This window comes from Podarcis raffonei, chromosome 13, assembly GCF_027172205.1.
Source record: "Podarcis raffonei isolate rPodRaf1 chromosome 13, rPodRaf1.pri, whole genome shotgun sequence".
NCBI classification, from domain to species: Eukaryota; Metazoa; Chordata; class Lepidosauria; order Squamata; family Lacertidae; genus Podarcis; species Podarcis raffonei.
Genome location: NC_070614.1, coordinates 19,168,943 through 19,196,916, shown reverse-complemented (window position 1 = coordinate 19,196,916; position 27,974 = coordinate 19,168,943). Strand labels below are relative to the sequence as shown.

The window sequence follows — 27,974 nt, the reverse complement described above, 5'->3', positions numbered from 1 at the left end:
TCCCCGCCCCCCGGATAATTCCAGATTAATGATTTGAAAAACTGCAAGTATTTAAATAATACCCATTTAGTACCTTCCTATTTTGAGAGCTGTGAAAGAAGGAAATCTCCCCTTCTCTCATGCGCTACAATTGGTTTTAAAACCTGAATTATTGAAAGCATTTGTGTTTTGTGCTTAATCGCTTGATATCTAACTGTGCTGGCTGCGCCAATTACAAGAGTGGTGTTCCACCTCCACCCCATCATGAAGGATGGTTGGTTGTTCTTTAATTTTGGCCATTTTAAGTCTTTATTTTGCCCCATTCCCAAAAATAGTATCAAAGTGCATATGCATTGCTGGCACATTCTAGGAAACTTCCCATATATATATATATATATATATATATATATATATATATATATACACACACACACACACACACACACACTTTTAAAGAAACAAGGAGTCAAAGAATTCCAAGGAATATTGCAATTTTCTCCAATACCAAAGCAAGTAGGGTAAAATGAACAATCCAACAACATGGAAGACAATTGCAAAGCTCTCTATATACACATCTGCATGTACATAAAACCAGAGCAGTGGCTGCAACCCTGAAAATATTTATTAGCAGTCCAGTCCCACACACCAAGGGGGACTGAAGTGGGCTTCAGGGTTGTATCCTACCTGCTGGGAGTGCCAATGCAAAGAACACCTCGCTTGCTGCCGACTGAAATGTAACTTTGGTGTTTATGGGATCACTTTTTGAAGCAACCCAGTGCACGCAGGCACACGTAGAAGTTAAATCAGAACTGATGACCCACGCAACGTTTCCAGGAAAAATCCTGCGATTCACCCAGGAAAAGCTCCTTGGCGTTCTAACAAACCTTACCACATGTACACATTCACAGAAACGCTTTGAACATAATCCCATGAGCAACAAAGGCTAGTGTCAGAAGTGGTTCTTAATGGGCAATGATTAAGGTCAGGAATATAATTAGTTCATTGTAGGAAGCAAATTGCAATTCTAGGGTTGGCACCAAGAAAGAGGTTTCTCGCAGCTCTGTTCTTCACATGGCTTTCACTTTGATTTGCTTCATTTTCATTTGCTTCTTCTCAAGTTTCTTCTGCTCACGCCGCAAAGCAGCCTCCTGTTGGAAAGGTGACAAACTGCGTGAGTCCATGTGTGTTTTGCTTGTGAAAACAAAAGCACGAATTCAAAGTCATCAAGGAAATAAAGTTGGGAGTATAGGCTAACGGTTTTTCCAGGTAATCAACTTTGTTGTGCCACAAATGCAACCGCATGTGACTCGGTTGTTGTGGGTGATCCAAAGATCTCTCCCACATCTTGCTGTGGGGTAGGGAAATAAACTGTTGCCTAGTGAATTTCTGCAGGAGAGCAAAATGATATGACTTTCTAAGGAGGTGGAACTTCCCATCGAATACCCAGGCTGGCTGGAAGCCAAAACACTGCAATAATCAATCACTAAGAAAATATGGCCAGCTAATCCACTCTACAGCTTGGACATGCAAGAGTCCCAAGTAGCCCAACCTACCACAAAACCCGAACAGAGAACTGACTGTTTTGACATTGGCAGGAACCCAATGCTCTCCTGTCTACAAGAACAGAAATGTACCTGGTAAGATTTTCCTTCCCTCTCTTCACAGGCAAGAGGACATCCAACAGAGGAAATTGCTACCTCCTAAGCCAATCCTGGTAGTTACCAATTTCTATTGCTTGAGGTCTCCGCAGGATAATTCACCCAAAATCCCTGGCCAAGGCAGGGATTTCTATCTTTAAAATGTCTTGTGACTGTGCAATCGGAGGCCCTACAAAACTCTACTAAGGGGGTTCTCTCTCAAAGGACTACTAAGGCTGCTACACCCCTAAATAAAATTGACTAAAATTACCATTTGGCATTGCTGGGGCATAAGCCAGAGCAAAGGACTCAAACCATCTAGGTAAGAGTTGCCAAGAAAGGACAAAAAGGAACAATGGTATAAAGTTTATTGAAATAAAACTGAGAGAAGATGGAATAATTAGAATACGCAGCGGTAAAGGGTTAACAAAATGAACCACGGAAGGGGAGAAGGAAGTCGATGATGAATGTATGGTTTGTATTTTTGTGAAATGTCAATATGCAAATTTTGTAAAAATGAAAATGAGAATTCTTCTCTTTCTTTTTTAGGAGCAAACAAGTCTCTGCTAACATACAGGTTTTATGAAAGCCACAAGGCTTTGTTGGATATTGATGTTTCCTCCATGGGGTTGGAAAGTCACAGGGGAAAAAGGCACTAGTACCTGTTGAGCTACTTGGAAGGCCAAACCTGTATTGGGGGATCATACAACCACGTTGTTCTGAAAAATACAAAGCTCCGCTGTATGAACTCTGTATTGATTTGTAATGTTTTGTTGGGTCTCTGGACCATAATAAAGATTGTTGTTGTTGTACAAAGCTCCAGCTGGAGAGATCTTAAGGATACAGCGCCTAGAGCCTTAAAGCATCTAGCACTAAGGGGCTAGAATGAGGAAGCATAGGTGGAATGCTAAGACCCCGCATAGGAACCTAATGGGCCAACAGAGGAGAAAACAGCAGAACAATTTTGAAAAACTTCTAGATCAGGGGGTCAGTGATATCAAGTGACCATCTAAACCCCCAAGAGTGCCTGAAAAAGCTGACATCTTTCATTCTGGGATATTGGGGCAGACACCCAAGCTCAGCTCAATCTGGAGGAAAAGCCGGATGCCTACAAACTTAATGTAAAAGGCAGGATGTACACAGATGGCTATAGCAGGAGCTATGGAAGCTTTCCAAACAGCTTCATGGGGAGCACAACTTATTACTTTGAGAATGACTCGCTTAAAAAGCTTATCTCTACAGATCGCTTTCCATGGATTAATCTCTATTGTATATCCACCGTACCTGCTATTTCTACATGCAAATAGAAGCAGAAAGTGATGCATTCTTCCCATTACCACGTATAAACTAGACAAGCAGAAGTGGGGGGACGATGACACATGGGTCACCACTGAATTTTACAAGTAAGTGAGCATTCCAAACTTATAATGCTCATTTTAAACACACCAGAGATCTCAGAAAGGGTGTGCTCTTCACCTCACGAGCGCCAGCAACTTTGGTAAGAGCTTGATTTTCCACTATGCTCAAGTACAGGGTTTCCCAAACTTGGATCACCAGCTATTTTTTGGACTACAATTCCCATCATCCCTGACCACTGGTCTTGCTAGCTAGGAATGATGGGATTTGTAGTCCAACAACAGCTGGAGACACAAGTTTGGGAAACCCTGCCCTGGTACAATGGGGCTTGCATCTAAAGCTCATTTTACCTCCAAGCGGCGCTGCTTCTCTGGATCTTCCTCATTCATGATTCTCTCTTTCTCGGCCCGTTTCTTCTCCTCCCGGCGGGACTGAGCAGCCTCTTGTCTTTGCACATGAGTCAGTTTCAGAAAGTTCTCTTCTACACGTGCCCTATTCTTATCCGCTTTTTGTTTGCCCTTTGCCCCGAAGCAAGGGAGAGACACAAACAAGTCACAGTATGAACAAACCTTTAGTGCATCAGGCAGTGTTGCAATGAGCTCAGCACGGGAGATAAAAATCTCTCAATACTCCTATCTGACAAAGCTTAGTCCCGAACTGGTCAAAACTGGCTGGATTACAATATTACAACACACTACTCTGAAACGTTTACGCGAGCTGCCCTTGATGACTCTTTGAGAGTGTCGGCAGGTACAGTGCACAGTTGCTCTCCTCTTTCTAAAAAGAGTAAAAGGTAAAGGTAAAGGTACCCCTGCCCGTACGGGCCAGTCTTGCCAGACTCTAGGGTTGTGCTCTCGACTCACTCTATAGGCCGGGAGCCAGCGCTGTCCGCAGACACTTCCGGGTCACGTGGCCAGCGTGACAAGCTGCATCTGGCGAGCCAGCACAGCACACGGAACGCCGTTTACCTTCCCGCTGGTAAGCGGTCCCTATTTATCTACTTGCACCGGGGGTGCTTTCAAACTGCTAGGTTGGCAGGCGCTGGGACCGAACGATGGGAGCGCACCCCGCCGCGGGGATTCGAACCGCCGACCATGCGATCGGCAAGTCCTAGGCGCTGGGGTTTTACCCACAGCGCCACCCGCGTCCCTTCTAAAAAGAGTACCGTACAACAATTATCCAGCCCTGGAACTGGTTTTCTGTGTTCTTCCAAGCGCATGTCAATGTGCTGGTTTAACATTTACAGCTTGGCGTTACCTGAACCCTGAACATCTAAAGCAGCCCGCAGGCCAAATCAGATCCAACAGGGACTAATTTGGCTGTGAGGTTGTTTTCCACAACCAACACTCACCTGCCCCACACCTGCTATTATGTATAAGGTAAAGGTAAAGGGACCCCTGACCATTAGGTCCAGTCGTGACTGACTCTGGGGTTGCGATGCTCATCTCGCTTTATTGGCCGAGGGAGCTGGCGTACAGCTTCCAGGTCATGTGGCCAGCATGACTAAGCCACTTCTGGCGAACCAGAGCAGCGCACGGAAACGCCGTTTACCTTCCCCCCGAGCGGTACCTATTTATCTACTTGCACTTTGAAGTGCTTTTGAACTGCTAGGTTGGCAGGAGCAGGGCCCGAGCAACGGGAGCTCACCCCGTCGCGGGGATTTGAACCGCCGACCTTCTAATTGGCAAGTCCTAGGCTCTGTGATTTAACCCACAGTGACACCCGCGTCCCTTGCTATTATGTATATTTGGCTGCAAAAAAATAAATAAATCAGTAACGTTTTAGCTGATCAGCACAAACTATCAGCTGACTGGTGCTGATAATAAGCCCTGCTAAAATTGGTAACACTATCAAGCTCCCAACTGGGAACTCTGTAGTACAGCTGATCCCTGACCAAAGCAGCGCCTGCTATGAGCACCAAACAGCTGATTGGCACTTACAACAAGCCATGTAGAGAAACACCATCTTTGCCTGCCTGGTTTGACCAGCAGCTGCTGCTGCAAATCCCACTTCCTTTGCCTGCAAGGCTTGAAATATAACTGTGTGGGCCAAGGAAAATGCTTGCCATAGCCGTGGCGGTTGCACCCACTGGTCAAAGTGGGCCACAATGTTTAGGGGAGGTCAGGATCCAGTCCACTGACTGAATCCATTCCCCACTCCCCAATCTAAATGACCGCTATTTCCCTTCTCAGCTATATCATGTCCCGTTGCAACTAACGCTAGTCAGCCGAGAGCACTCTCTCAGGTATGTATCTGTAAGAAAGAGTGACAATAAGGGAATTATCAAGGATTTTGTAAACTGTACTTTTAACAAGAGCCATACACATCAATTAGCACATGACTTACCTCTCTGTTCAGACGGAATTTTTTTGCTTTGTCAATGGAATAAATAACCATGTTCATCAGAGGCAGCAGAGCTTCCATATCTTTTGGGGAGGTGTTGCCTGATCCAGGCACTAGAAAAAGCAAAAGTAAACTTTCCTAAGCTTAAAGGCATTGAAGAAAAGGAAAAGCATTCAGAAACAATAGTTGGAACAGAAGTGTTTCTGCATTACTCCATTTCTGGGACAGAAGTTTGAATGGGCGCTTCATTAATTAGCTGATTAAATTAGTTTATTACGAAAGTTTATCGAATTTGTATACAAGGGAAAAGGTACTTAAAAAGCATATGGTTTTTAAATCAGGGGTGGCTAATCTGTTACCCTCTAAACTGTCATGTCTTCCTTGACCTTTGGCTGATGGGAGTGTAATCCAACAATGCAGAGATTACAATCCCTGTTTTAAACACTGTCTCCTAAACAGAATTACTGCATCATTCCAAATCCAGGTAGGTAGCCGTGTTCATCTGACGCAGGCAAAATAAAAAATTTTAAAAATTGCCCATTATGCTCGATAATCTGAAGTAGTATCTGAAGAAGTGTGCATGCACACGAAAGCTTATACCCAGAACAAACTTAGTTGGTCTCTAAGGTGCTACTGGACAATTTTTTAATCCCCCTCCCCCGACTGCATCATTCCAACTCACCCATACTTTTAGAATTGTTGTCATAACTTTTGCACACAGCTGATTTTCCTGCACAATTCATTGACAGAGGACAACTATAGATTTTTCCAGTATTTAGAAACGCTCCTGCCGAAAGATTTTCTAGGACCCCCCATTATCTTTCCTGCTTCACCTGCATTGGTATGCAAGAAGAAAGCTGTGACTGTGATTCTGGGACACTGCCCTATTGTGACCTCCCTCTTATAACTACAGGGAGGGGGAAACTACTACTGAAAATAAATAATCTCTTACCCACAAGACAATACAAGTTATATTTGTACTGTGAAATGTGCTCCCAATTGTAACGTTTTACATCCTCAAGAAAAGTAGTTTGAAAACCGGCATGGTTGCTTACCATTAAAAGTAAACAATAGTGTCTTTTTAGTTTCAGGCAGTTTCAAAGGCTGACCTTCCCTAGAAGAACAACAACAAAAAAAGCATTTGTGGAAGGATATTACAGAATGTAATAAACAAAGGAAACATGGCAGTAACTAAAATCACCATAAGCTAAAATCACATGATGGGCTCCTGTTTTGGGTGCGTTTACATGCATTCTTCATTATGGGCCAATCTGGAAGATTTTAAGCTATCGCAGCAATTTCCTGCAAAGAGATTTTTTGAGTGCTCCTGGAGTCGCTTTGTGGTGAAAAAAAAGCGACGAATAAATTAAACAACCACCACTTCCTTGCATGGCGTTTGTGAATACATTTCCCACAATAAACCCTGCTGGAAACACTGATGAGAAAAAAAATCTGATTAAACAATAGTCTCCCTCCACTGCAAAGTGTTAAGACACTCAAGAAAAAGCATCCTACAAGGAGAAGCCCAATTGCATCCAGGTGTCTTTTACCAGCAGTGGAGAATCTGTCATGGAAATCTGCTCCTTCCACAGAGGAGGCCAACCCATGACAGATCCTTACCCTCTGACTTGCTGCAAAACAGACCACTTAGCAGACTGCTGTGGGAAGCATGATGGTCTAATGGGCAGTAACTGGGACACAACCTATAATTCCTTCTGCGCATCCTTCTTCAAGCAGCTGTGGATTAGCCAACAGCTGTATCAGGCACCCCCAAACTCACCCCTCCAGATGAATTGGGACTACAACTCCCATCATCCATAGCTAACAGGACCAGTGGTCAGGGATGATGGGAGTTGTAGTCCCAAAACATCTGGAGAGCCGAGTTTGGGGGTGCCTGAGCTGGATCATATAGCTGCTCTAAAGAAACAGTGCTTTCTTACTGACTGCCCTATTTTAAGCACTCCCACTTCGCATACTGTAGAGCTGACCTCTGGTGCTGAAGAAAAGCCAAAGCCTACTGTAAACTAAATAAATTATGTGACCAGGCCAGTTTGGAATCCCCAACTCATGGCTATCATGACCAGAGGAACAGCACTATATGAGCACCCTTCTCTGCTCTCTGGATAATAAAGGAGATTGCCTACAGTGGTGGTTGTTCTCTCTCCCACCCCCTTTACTAAGTTCAGTACAACATTAATTTGAAGGCATGCTATTTACTGTGTCATACTTACTCTTGCATAAGTTTTGGACCGGAAAACTGGTCCGAAAAATGGACGGACTCAATCTTGTCAGCATAATGTGTGAGGTAATGGATCATCTAGAAGAAGAAGAAAAAAGAAGATCTGGAATGCAGTCGTAGCTTGGAAGTCAAAGAGCTTAGTTCCCGAACATTTTGGCTCCCGAATGCCGCAAACCCGGAAGTGACTGTTCTGGTTTGCGAACTATTTTTGAAAGCTGAATGTCCAATCTTGCAGCCAATCAGAAGCTGTGCTCTGGCTTTCGAACGTTTTGGAAGTCGAACGGACTTCTGGAATGGATTCCGTTCGACTTCCAAGGTACGACTGTACTGTAACGTAGGAAGCTGCCTTAGGCCATTGGTTCATCTGGCCCAGTATTGTCTGCAGTGACTGTCGGTGGTCCTCCAGGGTTCAGGTAGCTGGCTCTCTCTCTCTGCCCTACCTGGAGACACCAGGGATTAAACCTGGGACCTTCTGCAGAGAAAACAGATGCTTTTACCACTGAGCTATGGCCCTCGCCTGCTTTCTCCTAAACGAAATGTTCCTAGAAAGCACACTGAGGAGCTCTTCATTGCTTATGAAATAGTATACACTACCTGAATAAACTACATTTTCCCCCTGTTGCATCCATAATGATGCAATCAGCACCACAAGATGAGCCATGCTGGGTCAGATCAGCATTTTATTACCAAAAATGGCCCGTCAGATGTCTCTGGGCTGGAAGTGTATAGAAAGCCAGGAAATCTTTTTAGGGTACTGATAAAAATCTCAAAAGATCCTAGCAAAGTACCTGGGTACAAAATCAATATGAATAAATCAGAACAGTTTGGTTTTATCCTACTGAAAAGGAATGAAGATGAAATGATAAACAAATGTAACGCGCCCTGAAGGTCTCTTCGGATCTGCCTAATCAAAATGGAGACCAGCTGACTGAATTCAAACACAGTCAGCTGCTGCAAGAAACAGAAAACATCTAAAAGAAAATGGGAAATGAAAAAAAAATCTGGGCTGAGTAGATTTTCAATGATTAAAATGAAAATGTATTGCCCCAAATCCTATTTTTCTTCATGAATATGCCACTAAAGAGAAATAACACATGACTCACAAGATGACAGAAGGTACGGCTAAATTTTCTTTGGTCAGAAAAGAAGCCCAGAGTGCCCAGAGTCAATGTAATATCATATCAGCTAACATCACAAGGAGGGCTTTCTTTCCCCGTATAAACCGCTATTACCATGTGGCTATGCTGCTGTATTAGGAAGAATAGTTGCAGAATCCAGGAACAATAATAAAACAATGAGACGTATTAGTTGTTGCTATGGCATTGTAACCTCAGAGAGCTATCAATCAGGAAAAACCCTGAGCCCTGCATGAAAATATCTTCACTATATAAAGGGGGGAAATAATAAAGGAGAAGACATCTGTTGGCAGCCCTTAAGTTGTGGAATGCCCACCCCACAGCTTTTGGCAAATACTGAAAATGTTTTCATTTTGCACCCAATTCCTGTGACTGTCATTTGTTCTAACCTTTTTTTAAATACTGGGTTTCAAATTGTTGCAATCTGCCCTATGACCTGCTGGTGAAAGACGGGAAGTAAATGTAAAAATCTTTATCATCATCATCATCATCATCCTGGTCTTGCATGAACTAATGGTTGTATGTTATAACAAAGAATTGGAAAATAAGGAACAATTAGGGAATATGCAAATATGGGAGAAGTGTGGTCAAACTTGGAAAAAATAGTGGGAGATGGTACAATAATCTAAGACTCTTTCCCATGTACCGGAGCAACCCTCAAATTATCAACAACAGCAAGGTATCTTTCTTACTGCAATTTGGGAGCCCTGAGTGCTCACTGGAAGGACAGATCGTGAAGCTGAGGCTCCAATACTTTGGCCACCTCATGAGAAGAGAAGACTCCCTGGAAAAGACCCTGATGCTGGGAAAGATGGAGGGCACAAGGAGAAGGGGACGACAGAGGACGAGATGGTTGGATAGTGTTCTTGAAGCTACCAGCATGAGTTTGACCAAACTGCGGGAGGCAGTGGAAGACAGGAGTGCCTGGCGTGCTCTGGTCCATGGGGTCATGAAGAGTCAGACACGACTAAACGACTAAACAACAACCCCACAAAGCTGAATGTTCCATTTTTCATAGCTGTCCAAGACAGAAGGATTCTTGGGGGGGGGGGATGAGTAAGGTGATTCCAAGGTGCAGTTTTGTAGATGGCGACCTCAGAAGACAAAGTTCAAGCATCTGAGTGCCCTGTTATAGCTCTCATGAGAGTTCACACCAACCACAGCCTGAAAGATTTTATCTTTTTAAAAAAAACACCAAAAAAACCCAAACCACATTACCTTGGTATCCATCATTCCTTCTGTGACCTCACCCATCTCAGACAGGATAGCCAATGACTCTGGCAGCCCATACTTCACTGCGGTCTTGGGTTTGTCACTGCAGAACTCACTCTGCCAAGAAGAAATTGCCACGTTATGACAAGCATGGTCTGGACTGCGTCTACCTCCCCTTAAGTAAACAGGTGTTCGCACAATTTACTTAAACCTTAGGAACTGCTTTAAGTTCCCAAGAGCTAGAACTGAAGCCCTGGTCAATTCATAGACTGCCGCCTGCCTCTGAAGACTCAAGAGACCCAAAAGAAAAAGCATGCATATGCATACACAACAATTTTGTTTTTTATTACATTTGTGGGATTTTTTTTTAATGACCTCCCTGAAGCCTCAGGGTACGTTAGGGCATTTTAATGGCATGTCTAGGTAAATTATAAAGACAAAAATGCTCCAAATCAACAAACTTTATCTCTTTTTTATAACTGGCATAGAGGCTGAATCTTGAAATTCTATTGGCACTAAAGGAAGTTTTTGAATTAGATCTTATGAATGATAGACTAAGGCTAGCATATATGATCATCACTCAGGTGTATCACCTGCACTTTAATAATACAGTGAGTATAAAAAAAACTCATTTACATCATAAAGGAAATTGGGTGTACCGCCAATGCTTTTCCTCTATCCTCTCTTCGCACGCTGAAATTCCTTCCCTTCCTGGCTTGAGGCAGAAAATAGAACCATGCTGTGGTTTTCGATTTTGGTTTGCTGAGCAACCACAAACCACTGTTTGTTAGTTCAAATGGCATGAAAGAAACTATGGATTGTGACAAACCAGGGAAGGAATTGCAGGGAATGAAGGGTTGACAAAACATGAGGCAGAGGGTCCATGTAGCACTAAACCATTGGTTAGCAGTACATTTGTAACACCCCACTGTGATGAATTATGTTCAGAAAACGCAACGACTGCACCCAAGTCAAGGTTCTTAGCAGCAGACTACATCAGGTGGTTTAAAGAAGCGTACCATTAAGGCAATTTAGGGCCAAATGCCATTTTTATGCATTTTCAAGTACATTACATATATTCTGGTTTCCTCCCAATGTCCCAGGACATACCAGGTCCTGCATTTCCTTCTGAAGCCGCACCAAAGCTTTTCTTGTCCCAACAGCAAACACGTAGGTATCCATGTCGTCATCGTTCATGGTAACTTTTATTTGCTGAGCAACAGAAAGAACGATTGTCACATCCAGGCTTGCACACACAAAAAAGGACATAAATACAAGAAAAAGGAAAGCAGTGACCAGGACTCCATGCCATTGCCAAAAGCAAAAATAGATTCAGACTTTACAAAGGGCTATCAGCAAAGATCAGGGTCAGGTTGGATAGGAGCCCCAAGGTAATTACAAAGGTCCTCTAAAATATAATTACAAGAGGGCATAACATAAACGACTACTTCTCCTTCATAACACAGCACCAGGTGAGCAAATAATAGGTCCCTTCTAGCAGCAAGGTGTTACCACTGCTAGAACAACTTACTGCATACTTTATCACCCTAAGCAGTGTCAACAGTTTTCTTCGAACCACATTAAACTGAACTGCAGTCTTTTTAACCCACCCAGTAAGTGAAGCATTGCTTCGCTTAATTCTACTGCAAAGGATATTCCCAGTAAAAGAAATCACAGTCCTACATTCAAGCCCCTTATGATGGCAGGGAAATGGAAAGAATTGGCAGGACAACCTCTCATTGCATGCCTACACAGCTATTCCCGTTTTGGACAGTAATTCCTAACTTTGGGTTAGGAATGAATGACAGAGAGTATTATTAGCGGCTGGCATTGCTACACGCTTTCAGTTGCAGCATGCAGCGAGAGCAACTCTCGGTAGTTCTAGACAAAGAAGCACAGAATTCTGCAGCCAGAATAAATTACAAAATGTGCGTATAATTATTTCTGCATAACGTGCTACGATTCTGATGGACACGGAGCCAGGCAAGTTCTTATGCAGAGCAATGCTCCCTATTCCAAAATTCTGCTGAGACTCTCTCGGGCTTCCGAGAATTTCAGCAAACACCACAGGTTAAGAAGTCTGCCTTCGCAGGCTCAAGTGCTAGAAACTTGGGGGAGTTGCTTTTATTAAGTAACAACATTCTCAGCAATACTGTGGCAGCATGGAATTCACTCATTTCTGTGTGTAACATGCACCTCAAATATAGTTTCATGAACTTAAAAAGCTCCCTTAGGCCACAGAATTAACACTTACCACTTGGTCACAGGATGGCCTCATCATGCGAGCGAGAACGTTCAGCAAGTCTTGTCTCTTGAGAAACTGAAAGACAGCATTTGGACCGTGGTGAAACCCTGCTCCAGACTTGCAGCATAGAATGGCATGTTCTTGCAAGGCCCATTAAAATCAGCTTATGTGAGATGTACCGTAGGACTCCCTGCCTCACAAATGTAAATACTGGCGCGTCCTGCTAGTGCAAGGAAGATCTACTGCAGCTCCCAATAATTATTGATTATAATCATCTGAGCTTGGTATTTATTGCTTCTTTCATATTATTACATTTAAACCCTGCTCTTCTTCCACCACATAATTCAAAATGGCCTGGTTTGGAGAAGTTAGCAATATCTTCTTCCACCTGGAAACTTAACGTGTGCCAAGGATAACAACAGGAGGACTCAAAGAAGGAACTTTTGGAAACTCAAGGCAGTAGAAACATAAGATGATTGGACCCCACTGAACTTGAAGCATGGGAAGCCCCAACAAAAATTTATAATTTGGCAAAATATTTGGACTTTATGATATGTATTTGTATAATTTGGAATATTTAATGTGATTTGACTGGATTGTTAAAATGGAAAACTTAATAAAAATTATTATTAAAAAAAAGGAAACTTAACGTGTGCCATGACCAGACCAAGGCATCATTATCTTCAGCAAAGCTGCTGCATTGTGCAATTTCAAGACCACCTTCTGGGATCATTTGTGTTCTCCACACATTTATTTTTATTTAAATGCATTTGCAACCCCAGGAGCAGCTAGCCTAGTGGGGTGGAGCATTGCTGTTGCTTACCAGGAGGAGGAAGAGGAAGAGGAGGAAGAGAGTGGTGAGATTTGAGCTATGCAGGCATGCTGCAGAACCAACACTGCCCTCTCACTGATGCGCCTGTGCAGCCCCAACCTAGTCACTGTCTTACCACTCCCAGCAAGCAGCACTACGCTCCTGCTGAGAAGCTATTCCAGCAGGTCTAGCCCCGTCATGTGTCTAGTCCGCCCTTCGCTATGTGGTCCTAGGGCACGTTACATACAGCTTAACCTATCAAGTAAACCATGTAATGCATAAACATTTCAAGATTGTTAATTAAACCAAATAAACAGCAGTCAGCAACAGCAACACTGCAATGGGAGGAATATTCTGTCCATTTCCCCCTGTGCAAAACTGTGTGCACTGACCCAAAGTGTGTACAATGACGAGATCAGACGCACCTCAGAAAGGAGGACACTGACCAATCTAAACAAGAGCCAGAATGCAAGCCTGGGCCCTGTCATAGCGGGAGATCAGGCTGGGGAGGCATGTCTGTTGAGGCAGGAAGGCAGATGAACTGCGTTCCTCCTGCAAGCGGCCAAGCAGAATGGAGCCTTGCCTTTCCACATGGTCCTGTTTTCTGCCAGGGTAAAAGGTGGGGCTGAGCTGTTGGTTACCCAGTTTGCTTCAAAACTTTCTCTCTCTTCTGTTCAGCTGTAGTTCCTATCTGGAAACAAGTGTTCTATTCCTGCTCTCTCCGCAGAGTTATTAAAAATAACAATAATACAGTGAACACCACTGCCATTTCATATGGATTGTTTGTGTGGGTGTGTTAATTCTATGTCGTCCCAAAGGCGCTTATTTATATAATGAAATACTACCTGGGTAGTTGATTCCAAAAAGAGGTGCTGCTTGATTCACTGGCATTTACGCTATAGGGTCTTGCAATGTCTGTGTCCCGCCCCACCCGCCAACCTTCATCCTCCTGTGCTTTTTAACAGAGTGAAGACATTTGTAGTCTGCTGCCTAAATACTCAACTTGCAGACATGTAATGCATACAACGCTTTGAGATGCTTTCTCTCATACCTTGAGCTGTATAAGCATGCCCTCACAGCACACCCTCCCGGAGCACCACAGGTTATAAATATGTTCGTTCTCTTGGTTCAGCTTGCCCGTGCTTGTGGCTTCTTTATTTGTGCCGTCATCCCCTTAAAAGAAAGCATAAGCTGATCAACGAAAGTTTATTACTGTATACTTAAGACAACGCTGCAGTGTGCCATATGGAGGGCTGCTTCTGACAACTCAGAGGCTTTGCTCGGTATGAAATACTGCAGCCTGCCTTCCAATGGGGATGGGATAGCTGCAACATGCTGCACCAATACTCCAGTGACTGCTCTGCCTCCCTGTTGCCTTTCAGGCTTTTCAACATGAAGATGGGGATCCGAAAAGCCTTAAATGACCTGCAACGGTATACCCAAAAGATCACCTCCACCCCTACTTTCCACCTTAAAAATGGGATGTGATCAGATCTTACATATACCATCTGTGTATAACATCAAGTCTGCTCAAGCATGCAAAAAGGTGTGCTTCAAAAAGCCTGAAACCTTGCTCTACGCTGATATTCCACTTTTTCTCCTCCAGCAGCCTCCTGTGGCATCCCCTTTTGGAACAATCCCCAGCTCTCTGAATTTGTGCGCTCTTACAGACTTATCTTCTGTAAGTACTTCTCTGATTTCTTTGTGAACTCTTTGCAGTCTCTTAAGTTTTGCAATCTCTAAGCAGACTGTCACTTTTATCTCTTTCAGCAATGCACCCTTCCCAATTTTACCTTGCTCTTTTTCTTGCTCCTTCCAACACTGCAATGGATTTCCTGGGAGTATTGTTCCCTCTTTGCTCAGTGCTGGCCTCTCCCTAAGATTCTGCACTTTCCGCGTTCAGTTTTTACCTCTTCAACCCCAGACTTGATTCCTTTAGCATCTCACCAGACTTCAGCCCTCTAATGCAAGATATGTCTCACTCCTCCGTTTGACATCTCAGCTCACACAACTGAAAACTGAAAAACTCGGGAGGAGGTTTGAAGAACTTGGCTGATTTTGCACACACTTTAAATTCATTCTCTCCTCCTGCCACCTTCTTGGGCCAAGCTACTCTTTGATCCACACCAACTTTATGAATCCTCAGCACCTCTCCTGTAACTCTGGTCAAGTGTTGGGGAAGGAGTAAGGAGTAAGGACCTACTAGGCAGGCTTTAGGATGCAACTTACCAACAAGGGCAAAGTTACTTTCAAGCAGCTCCCGGTGACTATTGAACCAGGCCTGAGCCAGGCGGTTGTTCTTATTCTTCCCAATGATGTAGTTCATGATGTAAGCAAGCAGCCCCGTCACCATTAAGATTTCCATGTAGTAACTCTCCCAGCTATTTTGGAGGTGGGCAGGGACCTGTGGTTGAATTTGGACATTGTTAAAATTACTTCATTTTGGGAGGAAATCAGTTGCTCAACAACAACAACAACAACAGCTGGTTGCAAGTTATAAGACACCTTGTGTGTTGTTCTTTTTTTATTCTTTTAGGAACTACCAGTTACTATACCACCTACTAAATTCAAGACATAATATATTGAATCAAAACAATCCTGCGTTGGGCAGTGGCTCGGTGCTTTGCATGCCTCTCCCCATATGACCCAACCTGCACCCTGCGCTCATCATCTGAGACCCCGTCTTTGTGTGCCCTTTTCCCTAAGAGGCCCAGAGGGCAGCAACTTGAGAATGGGCCTTTTCTACAGTGACTCCCTGCTTGTGAAATGCTCTCCCCAAGGAAGCTTGCCTGGCACCTTCATTGCATATCTTTAGGCACAAGGCAAAAACACTTCTCTATGAGCAAGCTTAGCTGACCGAACATTTTGTGGCTTTTTAAATTTGTGGGAGGGGAGGGGTTATTGGTTTGTTTTTGTTTTGCTCTGTATTATGTGTTCTCATTTTGTATGTTTATGTTGTGAACCACCCTGTGATCTTCGGATGAAAGGCGGTATACAAATTTAATTTAATTTAATAATAATACAGTGGTACCTTGGTTGTCAAACTTAATCCATTCCAGGAGTCCGTTCGACTCGCAAAACCATTCGAAAACCAAGGCGCAGCTTCTGATTGGCTTCAGGAGCTTCCTACACTAAATCGGAAGCCACATCGGACGTTTGGCTTCCAAAAAATGTTTGCAAACCGGAACACTTACTTCTGGGTTTGCGGCATTCGGGAGCCGATTTGTTCGGGAGCCATTCAACAACCAAGGTACTACTGTAATATTAATTAATTAATAATAAATACTTCAGTGATTACCCCGGCCCATTCAACCCTACAACTTAATGAAATTTAATTACCTTTTCTACAGCCTAAAACCTGGGCACTGCTGCAATGTCAGGCAATGTACAGTTACTAGAAAAGAATGACAGGATACTGAGCAACTGCACAGCGTCTTTGAAAGAACAGAAGCTCACTCTGGGCAGTTGACTAACTTCACATGGGATGGGGCCTAGCACCAGAAAACCTGTATGCTTTCTGTGGAAGTGGGGGGGGGAGTATAGTGGAAAACAGCAAATGAAAGAAAGATCAACACATGAACGATTACATCCAACTAAGTTATACTCAAGAGCAAACCCACTGAAATCAACCCACTTAAGCTAGCCGAGTCTGCTTATTTCAACAGGATCTACTTCTATTATTTGGTTGGAAACAACCCAATGAAGCTTAGTGATGTTGAATTAGGTTAGGGCCACTATGAGCTACTGTTAATTAGGGGCTACATGCAAAACTCTTAGTACATGGGCTTACATCAACAATTGTTATAGGATCTTTACTCTTGCCGGGAGATGCATCAGGTTTCTCCTCGTAGCCTTCAAACTCTTCATCGTCGTAAGGCTCACTCTCTGTATCACCTTCCTACAATAAGCAAGCAAAAAAATACAGAAAAATGTCAGATGTTTCAACAAAGTAGACTTCTACTGTATCTATATTTACTGTTGGAACTGCCACTGGATACAGCTTTAAACTGAAGGAGCCACCCTGAATTGTGAAATTTAATCCTTATAGTTCAGTCTTCCTTTGGAAAACTCAGAGCAGCTCACATAGGGCTCCAAAATAATATCCATTGGGCCCCTGAGCAAACCGAGATTTTGGATTAAATATAACAGCAGCATGTACCTTCAGCCAATTCAGAGTAGCTCGGTATATGACATTAAACTTGCTTCTAGAAAACCTGGTAATTGTTTGCAATGGTTTCTCTGCTATGTTTGATAGAATCTGGGTGGCTGTGGAGTGTAGCACATCTACGTTTGCCTAGCTGGGAAAAAGAAGGCTGCATCTTTCATACCAGCTTCCGCAACGAAATTGAATGGGATGGCCAGCTACGTTTCTTCCTAGCGCAGGCACAACGCAAAGAGGTGACAATGTTAATCCACACTTGGAGGCTGTGCAAACAACAAAGGGACAACGTGCCCTACTGTAAACATCAAAAAGGAGTTAACCCAAGAGCGCTCTCATGGCTTGAAAAGGTAGGTGCCGTTGACACCAAGTCTCCAGGTGTCTGAATTTAATAGAATCCTATCTACAGATGCTCCTCAGGATCAGGGGCTGGGTGCTGCCCTCCATCTGGCCTTCATGACTCTCCCCAGGCCTCAGTCACGACTTGCTCTGTTCCATGCACTCCACAAGTGCAGTTTTGCCTGACTGAAACATATCCCCGGTTGGTGATAAGATTGCCTGTTTGCCTGGAAAGAGGATAGAGAGATATGTCTGGGTGTATGTAGAGAACTTTGACTTTTGCAGGCCTAGAATGTAGCCTTCTGAAGAAAGCAAGAGAAGTCTTATCAACTGTGCCATCCACCGTGTCTAACTAGTCCATGGAAGGTTGCCTGTGATGAAATGTGGCCCTCAAGCTGAATTACCTTCCTCATCCCTGCCCTACTGCCTTTGCAATCCTAAAGATGATCTGTAGGTCTGTGGTAACTGCAAGACAGAGCACAGTAACACCCTTGAGACTGATTGCTTAATTGTGGCATGAGCTTTCGTAAGCAACAGCATATTCCATCAGGTGGATGAAACGGGAGGTGGCAGACACAAACATGTGAGTTGAGGTACAGTGCAAGATCAATCAAGTTAGCAAGGATGTGACTTCAAAAGAATAAGGATGCCAAGAAGACATCTGATTGCAATGATGGGTACTTCAGTATAGCCTACACGATCGTCCGACCTGGAACTCAATCCACGTGCAGAAAAATGGTGCAGATTTGAAGTATTTAGACTGCCAGCCTACATCTATTTACCTACCTGAACTGAGCGGGACTTACTTCCAAGTTTATGTGCTCATGATTGCTTTCCAAGGCTTGGGAAAGCTTGCTGCAAAGACCACATCCAGCCACGAGGGAGTGATTGCCAAACCTCATGCCACAAGCAATGCTGCATTCTGCTTCTCTACAGCAGGGGTGTTACCATTAATGCCCCAGTGTTATGAGATGCCCCTTCTCAAGAAGTTCCTATGCCTCCCCATGCCCGCTAATGTTTTTTTAATTTAAAAAAACTCAATTATTTTGTTTTTCAAGGAGCCCCTGTGTTGACTGTTTGTTTAATGATGCTTCTGCTTTCTGTAGTGATTATTTTCCTTCAACTTAATTGGTCTTTTGAATTTAGGATTGCCATATGTCCTCTTTTTCCAGGACACGTCCTCTTTTTCATGGGTATACAGTCATCGCAGTGATCCATAGTTAAAAGCAGAAGCCGGCAAATGTGTCCTCTTTTTTACTCATCAAAACATGGCAACCTTAATGTTAAGCTTTGCATCTTTGTACCCCGTTTTGGAAGCGTTTGTGAAAAACAGTACAGCAATGTAATCATTAATTAAATACAACATAAAACCTAATTAATATATAAAATCTGGGTTTGCCAGTGGAATAGACTGGCCAACCTCGTAACTCCACCATCAGCAACCCTCCCTCAAACCAAAAATGACAAAGAACAGGACAGGCCCTTCCCCCGGCTTTATCACCTGCGCATCAGCATCCTCAAAGTCAAGATTTTCGTCTTGACCTTCAAGCTCAACAGTGGCCTCCTCCTCGTCATCTTCGGTCGTGACGACCCGCTGGGGAGATTCAGTCGCAGGATCTTCTATCACATCTTCAAACTCAGCAAAGTCATTATCGTCATATTCCACAATGTCATCGCCGTCGTCAAACTCATCAAACTTTGCCCAAACGAGGCCCCACGGGATGAAGAGAGCGGCCACCAGGAAGCACACGCTTCTCATTATTGCTGGGAAAAGCAAAAAGGCAGCAAATACCGAAATCTTTAGACCTGGGAATACAGAAACATCCAGCGCATGCCCCTTCCTAAAATAGCAACTCAAGAGGCTGGCAATTCCCTGTCGGCTGCAAGCAACACGCTGGGAAATTTATCAATTTGTAGTTATAGCTGCATGCCATTTACATATCAGGTGCACAAATAAAGATGTGGTGGTCATGTTACAACACTTCTACACTATGCTCCTCTAGGAAATGTAAGACATGTCTGTGGGCCAGGGAAACAGTCGTGTGCAGACACATGGTTCTAAGAGCAAAAGGCCACCTCCTGCATGTTACTGGCAAGACCAAAAAGGGGTAAATTTGAACTATTAGTTTGGCTAATTATGAAAAATTGCATTGACAGAGCTCACTTAGAAGCTTGAGGTATTGAAAAATGCATGTAGACACTTTCACTACAGACTGGTACAAACAGTTGCATATGCACAAATCTAGACTGTTTTAAGAGCAAATGTAGACAGTTCTTCAACTAATTGACATGAAACCCATGAAAATAAAAGAAATTACAGTGGTACCTCAGGATGCGAACGGGATCCGTTCTGGAGCCCCGTTTGCATCCTGAATAAAAAGTAAGACGCGTTGGCGCGTGCACGGATCGCGTTTTGCCGCTTCCGCGCATGTGCGTGACGTCATTTTGAGCGTCTGCGCATGCGGCGAAACCTGGAAGTAACGCACTCCGTTACTTTCAGGTTGCTGCGGAGCGTAACCCGAAAGCGCTCAACCTGAAGCACATTCAACCCGAGGTATGACTGTATAGGTACGTAGCCAAAGTCACCCTCTGTTTTTGAATAGGTGTACAGTGGTACCTCGAGTTAAGTACTTAATTCGTTCCGGAGGTCCATTCTTAACCTGAAACTGTTCTTAACCTGAAGCACCACTTTAGCTAATGGGGCCTCCTGCTGCCGCCGCGCCTCCGGAGCACGATTTCTATTCTCATCCTGAAGCAAAGTTCTTAACCCGAGGTACTATTTCTGGGTTAGCGGAGTCTGTAACCTGAAGTGTATGTAACCCGAGGTACCACTGTACTACTAAATCTGTTGTTGATTTGTTACCCTCTGTTTTTGAATAGGTGTACTAAATCTGTTGTTGATTTGTTATAACAAAAACTGAACAATAAATTACAGGGGAGGGAGGGAGCCACACCCTAAGTTTCTTTTTAGCTACACAGAAGTAGCATTGCACAACACTTCTCAATTACTCAGATATAAAAGAGGAAAGAGACTACTAATATGGTAGAGGGACAAAACCTCTTCCTGAACACACTAAAATTTGAGCTTGTTCTCCTTTCTGTCACCATAGGGTGACAGGTTTGCCAATCATTGGTTTGGACTACCCACCTTTTGAGCACTGATAGTGCAATCCAATGCCTGTCTGCACAGAAGTAAGTCCCCCTGAGTTCAGTTGGGCTTACTCTCAGGTAAATGGGTACAGGATTGCAACCTATCTAATTTAAGAGCTGGATTATCAAAGTATCCATATAGTTCAGCCCCTCTTTTCCGAAAGTGATCAGCAAAATGACTCTGGGAGCCCGCTATCAAAGCATGAAGTAAAAAATCATCCCCTGTTACATATCCCAAACGTCTAGTATCCAGAAGTACAGATTCTGGAGACTCCATCCTGTTTAGCAGTCACAGCTAAGAAGTGCAACCTCCAACAGAAGGTTGTATATAGGATGACAGTCACCAATCAACCCACACACATACATGTGCATGCAAACGGGGAAAATGTTTACTTAAGGAAATGATAGACTTTGTCAAAAGTTTGAGACTCTAAGCTGAAAATGTCCAACAGAAAATTGCCTGATCTGCACATAATGATAAGCTATAATTTATTTAACAAACCTTGAGTTAAAAAGTTGTGATCAAACAAAGCATGGCTTGTTTCTCCAAAATTTGGTTCATTTTGCAGCTGCTCTTGTTTGCTGTAGCTTGGCAAGTGTGGGATGGGATGCCAAATAAACCATAGTTAGTTAAGGAAGACTGCTTGGTTCAAGCCATGGATAAAAGAAACCGATGTTTCTAAGCCAACAAAAAACCACGGCTTCAGACTGTGGTTTGCGGGCAGTAAATAAATCATATATAAGCCTCTGGACACAGCTCACAATACTAAGCCATGGTTTAACTATAGTTAAAAAAGCACTATGTGTGAACCAGACCAATGTTGGACTTCACTTTATAGAACTCATGCCCATGTTACAATCAGGGTGGATAAAAATCAATGATTCAAAAATAAATAAATAAATAAATAAATAAATAATCACTTTTTTTATTTAAATTGGATTTTTAAAATGAAATGCTTTTGGAGGAAAAATCTTTCTAAAGATAGTTTTCTATTTAAGTTACATTATAGTCCAAAGGCTATTCACCAGGAAATAAGGATGTGTTTTAAGTTTTTCATGTGTGCTAAAACTCAGTCTAAGGTGTGTTTTTAAAAAAAAATTGTTTAACCACATCAGTTAACAAACATGGATACATATGCTATAATGTTATTGTTTCAGTTAAGTAAACTGTTAAATTGTTATTAAGGAAATGATTTTTTTCTCCTTCCAATAAAGTACAGCAGAAAAGTTTTCCAAATATACAGTTAACTTATCAAACCTCACAATTTCATAATTATCTGTCAGTGTATTTCTAATAGTATAACCAAACCAGTACAGTAATTTTTGATATAACTATAAAAACTACTCTGAAAATTTATTATTCCAAAAATGAAACCTTCATCTGGTTGTAAATATTAAGATTATACCAGCAAAAATGAGTCTTTCTGCAAAAAAAAAAAAAAAAAATTAAATCAAGCCTTACTGACTAGTGATTTAAATCGTGATTTAAATCAAATCCACCCTGGTTACAATACAGCTCACCTGCTGTACAAGCAACTGTCATCGTCCATAACTCATATAACACTTCTCAGTATAGTTAGTAAATTACTGTGTAGCACTGGGAAGTTTCCATTCGCTGCTGGAAGAAGACTGCTGTTTTGGACAGCAATCAATAAAAAATGAATTGCACCCATCTGCAAATCTCACATCACAGTATCGTTGAGAGCTGAGGTCCTTGTTAGGGTTATGTTACAGACTGACACTGTCAATGCCTGTTGTCAGTACCTGCCGCTTGCAACACCGCAGCCTTCCGTATTCCACAGTTACAAGGAGTAGCTCCTTAAAAGGAACTCAATCTAGGTTAGGCAATCTAAAATTAGCAAGAGCAGCCAGAGCGCTTCCATCCATCAGCTACGTTTTATAAGCAGGCAGGCTTGGGAAATAAAAAAGGATGCGTGGAGGAGAAATAGGCTGCTGTAGTGCTTTTGGCACACACTCTCTGAATGCTAAATTGACTCAAGTGTGCAGAGCAACAGCTGCTTTCAAACTAAAAATGTAGCCCAGTCTCTCTACTTGCCTGCTGTTATCAGGGACTGGGCTGGACACTAAGGAGTGGTGGCTGAATACCAATGAGTGGTCAACCGGGAGAAGGGGAATTGCAGAGAACGACTAAGAAGGAGGGATCAGTGATCTGGGGGAGTCTGTAACAGCCAGGAGGCAAGAGGCAGAGGCAGGAGAAGATACAGGATAGGAGAATGAAGAGCAGTGCCAGAAGAGAGAGGTCAGGCTGGCATAGCATCAAGGACTTCCACACCTTCCTCTCCTGTTCAATCATTTCCCCACGGCCAGAAGATGATTGAAGAGGGAGGAGTAGGAACAGGTTACACGCAGAAGGCTTTGCTTGCTTGCTTGTAGGGAGGTTAAAGGTAAAGGTACAGGGACCCCTGACCATTAGGTCCAGTCGTGACCGACTCCGGGGTTGAGACACTCATCTCGCTTTATTGGCCAAGGGAGCCGGCGTACAGCTTCCGGGTCACGTGGCCAGCATGACTAAGTCGCTTCTGGCGAACCAGAGCAGCGCACGGAAACGCCGTTTACCTTCCCGCCAGAGCGGTACCTATTTATCTACTTGCACTTTGACGTGCTTTCGAACTGCTAGGTTGGCAGGAGCAGGGACCGAGCAACGGGAGCTCACCCTGCCGCGGGGATTCGAACCGCTGACCTTCTGATCAGCAAGCCCTAGGCTCTGTGGTTAAACCCACAGTGCCACCTGCGTAGGGAGGTTAGAGAGATAAATAAGCTGGGGCTGAGGGCGGAGTGTTGGGCTTTTATGACAAAATGGGTGTACAAATTTTGTGAAAAAAATAAGTAATAAAATAAAATCATCCTACCCTTAATATGCCTGGTACTTCTGGTCTTCCTGCTAATATACCTATCTATTTAGAGCAGGCACAGGTGGAAGGTAAGACTGAGCTCTTCAGATAGATTACCTGACGATCACAGTAGGAGTTTCTGACCTGCAACTGTTTAACATAGTAAAATCAAAAAGGCTTCCACCATCTAGGCTGTCAGAAACCCCGATGAATAGTTTAGCTGTAGATTTCCCACCAATTCTGTTTGCTCTCACAACAACCCTGAAAGGTTTGAAAGAGAGGGAGAGACCAGCTCAAGGTCAACAAGCTTTTGGAATATCTGAAAAAATATCATAACCAGATGAAATTGCGAGCAGCATTCAAAATATGAGCAGCTGAAGAAAAACGATGGTATATGAAAAAGAAGAATATGTATGTGTTAGGTGAAATGTCTAATAGAATGAATGGGATGGGATTAAGAACAATACGAAAGGAAAGGTGGAAAGTTTAAGAAATGTATAAGCAATTGAAAAGCAGGAATTTATATGTAAAGATTTTAAAATTTTATTTTTTTTTAAAAAAGGTCAACTAGTGAGCTTCATGGGCAAGCGGCAATTTGAGTTCAGTGTGCCCCAACCTGGTGCCCTCCAAATGTTTTGGACCCCTGCCATCAACACCAGGCAGCATGGTAGAATTAGTGATAATGGGATGTGCAGTTTAAAACACCCAGAGGGGACACCAGGTTGGGGTTGGAGAAGGCTACTCTAGTTATAACAGCAGCCTGGCTCACTAGCTTGTACATACATACATCCTAGGAGCAGCAAGCAATGAGATATCTCTGTATCTGGCTCTTCTACCCTAGCTATCATTTCACCTCAAACTCAAGCTGGTGAACCACTGGATTGTAGGGGAAAAACAAAATAGGTTTATCCAAGCCTGATTTAGAACTGTACCCTTTCAGAACTATACTCAATTCTGCTGAAAAAGTCTCCCCACTCCACCTCAACCACCTGGTTCCATACTCAGATTTACAGAGTAGTCTCCCCATTCCCAAGCATGACCAGGAAATTATCTGTCCCTTTTAAGAGCGGAATAAAAGCCTGTCAGATCAGGCCATCTTGTCCAACAAGCTGTTCTCACAGTGGCCAACCAGGAGCACAAATGTGCTCTTCCCTTCAGTGGTTTTTAATTCCAAATCTGAGTAGGGCAGGTAGTTAAAGAGCTTTAGCAGGTAAAACTAAGCCACATTAAGTGATTTTGGACAAGCACTGTATACTGTCAGGTGAAAAGAAAACGGAGGCTGGAAAAAAGAAAAAATTATGCTGTCGAATTCCAGGAAGCCAGCATCCATTTTCTAAGCGTATAAGAGATTATGTACTTTGGATTTTCCCACCATGTTTTACCAAACAGGTCACAAAATTCCCACACACAGAGCTGCAGGAACTCCAAGAGTTCCTATGAGAGCCATCTGAGCTATGTGACATAAAACAGCATTCCCCCTATCTCTATGCCATACTGTTAAGATATTTTGTCCTCTCCCAATGAACACACACGTGTGTTGCATACACACACACTCTTCCCCCATCAAGATAAAAAAACCCACACCACAACCTTACAAGCCAATCTCTGCTTCTATAACCTCCTCTTTTTATTATTTATATAGCTACCCAGCAATAAAAACAAAAGCAAGCTTGGGCAGCTTGCAAGCAACACTCAATTGAAAAGCACTGTAAATAATAATTAAGTACAATAAAAGAGAACGGGGGGAGGAAACAAAAAAACAAAACATCTTTCCTTGTAACAGCGGCAGCAGAAGCAGCTTACAAAACAGTTATTATTTCAACACCGTTCCCACGACCGGGGTGGGGTCGGCCACACACGTGTCGTACGTACACACGTGTCCTGGAGACCGACCTACAAATTCCAAAGGAGATTTCGTCCCAGGCCTGGAGAGGGGGCAGCCAACTGTCTACCCCTATGGAGCCGCTTTTCACTCGCTTAGGAACCACCCAGAGACCTGGGAGGGCGAGAGAAGAGCCCAGCGGACTCGCCTTAGCCTTCACCCCTCTCCCCGTACCCCGAACCCTTCAAACTGACCCACCCGGCGCAACCCCGGGGTACCTGAGGCCGGCGCTGCCGCTACAACGACGTTCCCGAGGCCCAGCTCGCCTGCCTGCCTGCCGGACTTTACGCTCGCGGTTTCCTTCCTCCTCCTCCCGTAAGGTACGCGAGTTGCGTAAGTCTGCGCAGGCGCCTCTCGCCTGAAGGCCAAAGAAAGGTGAGAGGCGGAGGGAGGAGGAGGAGTGGCAGGGAGCGGGGCGGACTTGGAGGCCTTTGCCCCGCTTCCCTTCGGGGTTAGGAAAAGGGGCAGTGCCGGGTTTACTTATAAGCTAAACAAGCAATAGTTTAGGGCTTCACCCTCTTGGGAGCCCCCCAAAAAAATAAAGGGGGGGGGACTGGATGTACATTTCCAAAATATAAGATAAAAATCAAATCAAACCTACATACAGCAACAGTGTTTTGTGCTGTGTAGGCTCCTATGATTTAAGTAGTGGGCCCCGTCTGCTTGCCTGTCCCCTAAAATATCACTGGTTTGCTCATTTCTATATATAGGGTGCCTACATTCTGCTATTTATAATTATTAGTAGTTTGCATTCATATATTTACACCTATTATTATTTCATGTTATAATCTAGTCCCTAGGAACTTGCTATGAGTCTTTAAAAATTGCATTTCTAAAGGAACTTTTGTTATTGCCAAATGCCAGGGTGTTTGCATTATTTAGTTATTAATAAAAATCGTTTTAAGTTAGAGCTTAATAATTATTTCACTGTTAATATACTTCTTAATTATATTTAACTACAGTATTAATATACTTCTTAATTGTATTTCAGTTCAACAATTACTTAGATAAAATACATGTTTTGTTATGTGCAAATGGCTTTAGATACCTATTAGGTCCATAAATTACCATACAGCATATATTCAACACAAAAAACAGTGACAATTTATTGTTGACAAAGGACAGCTGGACATAGAAAGGGCCCCATTACCTTCAGTAGCTTAGGGCCTCATCAAACCTAAATCCGGCCCTGCATCCCTCCCCGTTCCCCCCCCCCGAAGCGTCTGCAGAGGCTGATAAAATCTCTTGGACCTTGAAGAGGGTTTGTTGTTGTTTTTTACTCTGTTTGCAATGGCGAAAGGAAGGCACGAGGTTTTTTTTTTTTTATTTTTCTTATTATTTCCTCCAGAAACGTTTGAGAAGCTGGTTGAGACACTTCCAGAAAGGAATTGGTGATGGGGGTGGGGGGGAGAGAATACTTTGTACATGCTCTGATGTGGGCTGGGGTTGCCAAATCTCCCAAAAATAAACACACACACACACGTCCAGGAAATTCCGCAAGGAGACTTGAGGCACGAACACATTTATTATGATGGCATAAACTTTCAGCTGATGAAGTGGACTGTAGTACACAAAAGCTTATGCCATAATCATTAAGGTGCCGGGAAATAGAAAAGAAAAAAAGTTTCATAGCCCTACTATTAATAATATGACAGGTCTACTCCTTTAAAAAACGACCACACACTACACCCTTTCAAATATATCCAGAGGCCTGGTGTAGTTCTTATTCCCATTTTATTGGGAGGAGCGGATATGTGTGCCGACGGTGAGAAACATGTCTTACGGTAGCCCTAGAATTCAATCCACTGTTACTAAACCCCAAGCTGTAGTTTAGTAGTAAAACACATGACTAGCATGCAGAAGGTCCTTGACTTTATCTCTGGCATCTCCAGCTGGAACATGAGCATAGCCAGGATTTATTTTATTTTTTTTGGGGGGGAGGCCTTTTGTTGGTGGGGGCAGAAGCTCAGCTATGTATTTTTATTGACTGGGGGCAGCTGCCCCTCCCTGCCCCCCCCCGGCTATGCCCATGAGCTGGAATACTGCTGCCAGTCAGTGTATGTAATGCTAAACTAGATGGGCTAGATGGGAGACAGTAACATGATACTGATTCATTATTTCATTCATATATATATATAATTTATTTTCCATTTAATATTATACATTCACATCATCATTATCCACTTTACCACTTTGGCTCTCCAGAGCCTATCGACTTCCTTCCCTCCTGCCTCATGGCTTTCAAAATTAACCTTTATATCATTGCATTTTATACGTTTTCCAGTTCTAATTACACTCATTACAAAATAGCTCAAAATTTAAATGAAAATAGAGAGAAAAATTCTCATTACAAGTCTTCAGACAACCCTGCTGGTGATGCTAATTGCTTACAATAATCTTTCAAATATCGTATAAAATTTAATTCACTCCTTTTGGAATATTTGATCATCATTATTTCTATCCCATCTCTCCTACTAATAATTGTGTATGTGTGTGTGTTTATTACAGTAATAACTTTATGGGGGGGGAAATCAGGCTCGCATGTCACTCTAGAACTTTTTCCCTCTAGGGTCCGCGCCCCCCACGGGCTTCTCCCAACGGTTTCCCGCCCTTCGCGACGTCACCCGGGCGCGC

The 27,974-nt window shown here is 43.2% G+C and overlaps 1 protein-coding gene across 2 annotated transcripts; it reads right to left on the bottom strand.

Moving 5' to 3' along the window:
• Positions 1-453: 453 nt before the first annotated feature.
• CCDC47 (coiled-coil domain containing 47) lies at positions 454-25,681 on the bottom strand. 2 transcript variants are annotated; one of them, XM_053361712.1, is made up of 13 exons: positions 25,559-25,681; positions 18,958-19,220; positions 16,749-16,856; positions 15,188-15,362; positions 14,010-14,131; positions 12,157-12,222; positions 11,013-11,114; positions 9,909-10,019; positions 7,547-7,632; positions 6,371-6,429; positions 5,319-5,428; positions 3,323-3,490; positions 454-1,127 (listed from the first exon to the last, which is right to left on the bottom strand). In XM_053361712.1, exons 2-13 carry the CDS (start codon positions 19,213-19,215, stop codon positions 1,047-1,049), a joined length of 1,446 nt encoding a protein of 481 aa, XP_053217687.1. In that variant the 5' UTR covers positions 19,216-19,220; positions 25,559-25,681; the 3' UTR covers positions 454-1,046. The 2 variants fall into 2 exon arrangements, with proteins under 2 accessions (XP_053217687.1, XP_053217688.1); XM_053361713.1 differs by having other exon boundaries at positions 25,539-25,634.
• Between the last annotated feature and the right edge of the window lie 2,293 nt (positions 25,682-27,974).

Bases quoted from the DNA above. Each gene is read 5' to 3' on its own strand.
- CCDC47 (XM_053361712.1), bottom strand. From the start codon at position 19,215: ATGAGAAGCGTGTGCTTCCTGGTGGCCGCTCTCTTCATCCCGTGGGGC. The intron at 14,132-15,187 runs GTAAGTTGCATC...CTTTCTTTTAAG, and splicing joins AAGTAACTTTGCCCTTGTTG to GGGATGACGGCACAAATAAA. The intron at 6,430-7,546 runs GTAAGTATGACA...TTGTTCTTCTAG, and splicing joins GGTCCAAAACTTATGCAAGA to GGAAGGTCAGCCTTTGAAAC.